This window comes from Emiliania huxleyi (genome assembly GCF_000372725.1).
Source record: "Emiliania huxleyi CCMP1516 chromosome Unknown EMIHUscaffold_2058, whole genome shotgun sequence".
NCBI lineage: Eukaryota > Haptophyta > Isochrysidales > Noelaerhabdaceae > Emiliania > Emiliania huxleyi.
This window is the reverse complement of record NW_005200545.1, coordinates 5,204-6,992: the sequence shown is the minus strand read 5'-3', so window position 1 is coordinate 6,992 and position 1,789 is coordinate 5,204. Positions and strand designations below refer to the sequence as shown.

At 64.7% G+C, this 1,789-nt stretch overlaps 1 protein-coding gene across 1 annotated transcript; it reads left to right on the top strand.

Annotated features, from left to right (window-relative positions):
* Positions 1-475: 475 nt before the first annotated feature.
* On the top strand, positions 476-1,250 carry EMIHUDRAFT_123287 (hypothetical protein; the record flags this gene model as incomplete). The annotated part of the gene is made up of 2 exons (XM_005781176.1): positions 476-538; positions 945-1,250. Coding segments are annotated over 2 exons (369 nt in total), but the record flags the coding sequence as incomplete, so codon positions are not given.
* Positions 1,251-1,789: the final 539 nt, after the last annotated feature.

The window sequence follows — 1,789 nt, the reverse complement described above, 5'->3', positions numbered from 1 at the left end:
ACACACCATGCGAGGCTAGACCACACCATACCATACTACACCAGCACACCACACAAGCACAAGCATGCCACTACCACACTACCGCGCGAGGAGCCCGCAGGTTGGCTACACGCAGGAGACTGTACTACAATCCACGCGAGGCTAGACCACACCATACCATACTACACCAGCACACCACACAAGCACAAGCACGCCACTACTACACTACCGCGCGAGGAGCCCGCAGGTTGGCTACACGCAGGAGACCGCACCCACCATGCTAGACTAGCCTATTCCGTGACTGTGCTACACCAGCACACCACACAAGCACAAGCACGCCACTACCACACTACCGCGCGACGAGCCCGCAGGTTGGCTACACGCAGGAGACCGCACCCACCATGCTAGACTAGCCTATTCCGTGACTGTGCTACACCAGCATACCACACCACACAGAGCATCACCTGTACCATACTGCCGCGCGACGAGCCCGCAGGTTGGCTACACGCAGTCACTGAACTTTCTCGCGGCGTTCCTGCTGCTGCAGCTGCCGGCGAGGGTGGAGGGGGGCCTGGGCCGCGAGGAGGCGGCCTTGCGTGCCCGAGATGACCCGAGATTACGTGAGATTACCCGAGATTGCCCGGAGCTTTGGCCGGGAGGAGGCGGCCTTGCCTTGGGAGAGATGGGGAGAGATGGGGAGAGATGGGGAGATATGGGATGATATGGGGAGATCATATCTCCCGCAGGAAGAGGCGGCCTAGCCTTGGCCCCTCGAGCGCGTCCTCGAGCTGCGGGAGATATGGGGAGATATGGGGACGGCGCCTCTCCGCAGCTCCGACGTGCGCACAGGCGGCCTTTTGGCTGCTAGAGTGCGTGATCTGCCCCTCTCTTCTCCCCATCTCTCCAGGCGGCCTTTTGGCTGCTCGAGTGCGTGATCTGCCCCTCTCTTCTCCCCATCTCTCCAGGCGGCCTTTTGGCTGCTCGAGTGCGTGATCGAGCGGCTGCTGCCGTCGTACTTCACGGCGCAGCTGACTGGCGTGCTCGCCGACACGCGCACGCTCGACGCTCTCGTGGCGTCGCACCCGCAGCTGCACGCGCTGCCGCCGCACCTCGAGTCGCTCGGCCTCGACCTCTCCCTCGTCTCGACACAGTGGCTCATGCTCGGCTTTGTCACCGCGCTGCCCTCCGAGACGGCGCCGCTGCGCCTCTGGGGCGTCGGCGAGTGGCTGGTGCAAACGGGGCGGCTCGTGAGACGCCGTGCATGGACGTAGGCGCTGCGCGTGTGGGACCGCACCCCTAGAAGCGGAAACACGGGCTCCGCTCTCCCAGCCAGCGCTCGAGAGGACACGCACTCCGCCGTGCTCGGCCGTCTTCCGCCGTGGCCACAGTATTCGCAGCCCCCTCGTACTCACGCGGTGCCACGAGGTCAGTCAGTCAGTGTGTACACACCTCCTAGCATGGAGGACGGGCCCACACGCACACACACACGCTGCACACGATTGGCTCGGGGGCCGACACGAGGCACGCTGTCACCGGCCGTAGCACCGGGTCCGGACTGCTGGACACACAGCACACAGCTCACACCAGGACAGCTCACGAGGTGGCGCCCCGAAGACACCGCACAAATGCCCGGCTTCCCGCCCCCGACGGTGGCGTGTCCAGCCCCACACTTAGGACCTCTTCCTCTCGCTGGGTGTGCGCGCGCTCTTCGCCGCCGCCCTCGCCACCCTGCGGCTGCTGCGAGCCACCCTCCTTGCGGCGACGTCTTTCGAGGTGTGCTATGCTGTACGTGGTGTCTATACGGCTAGCT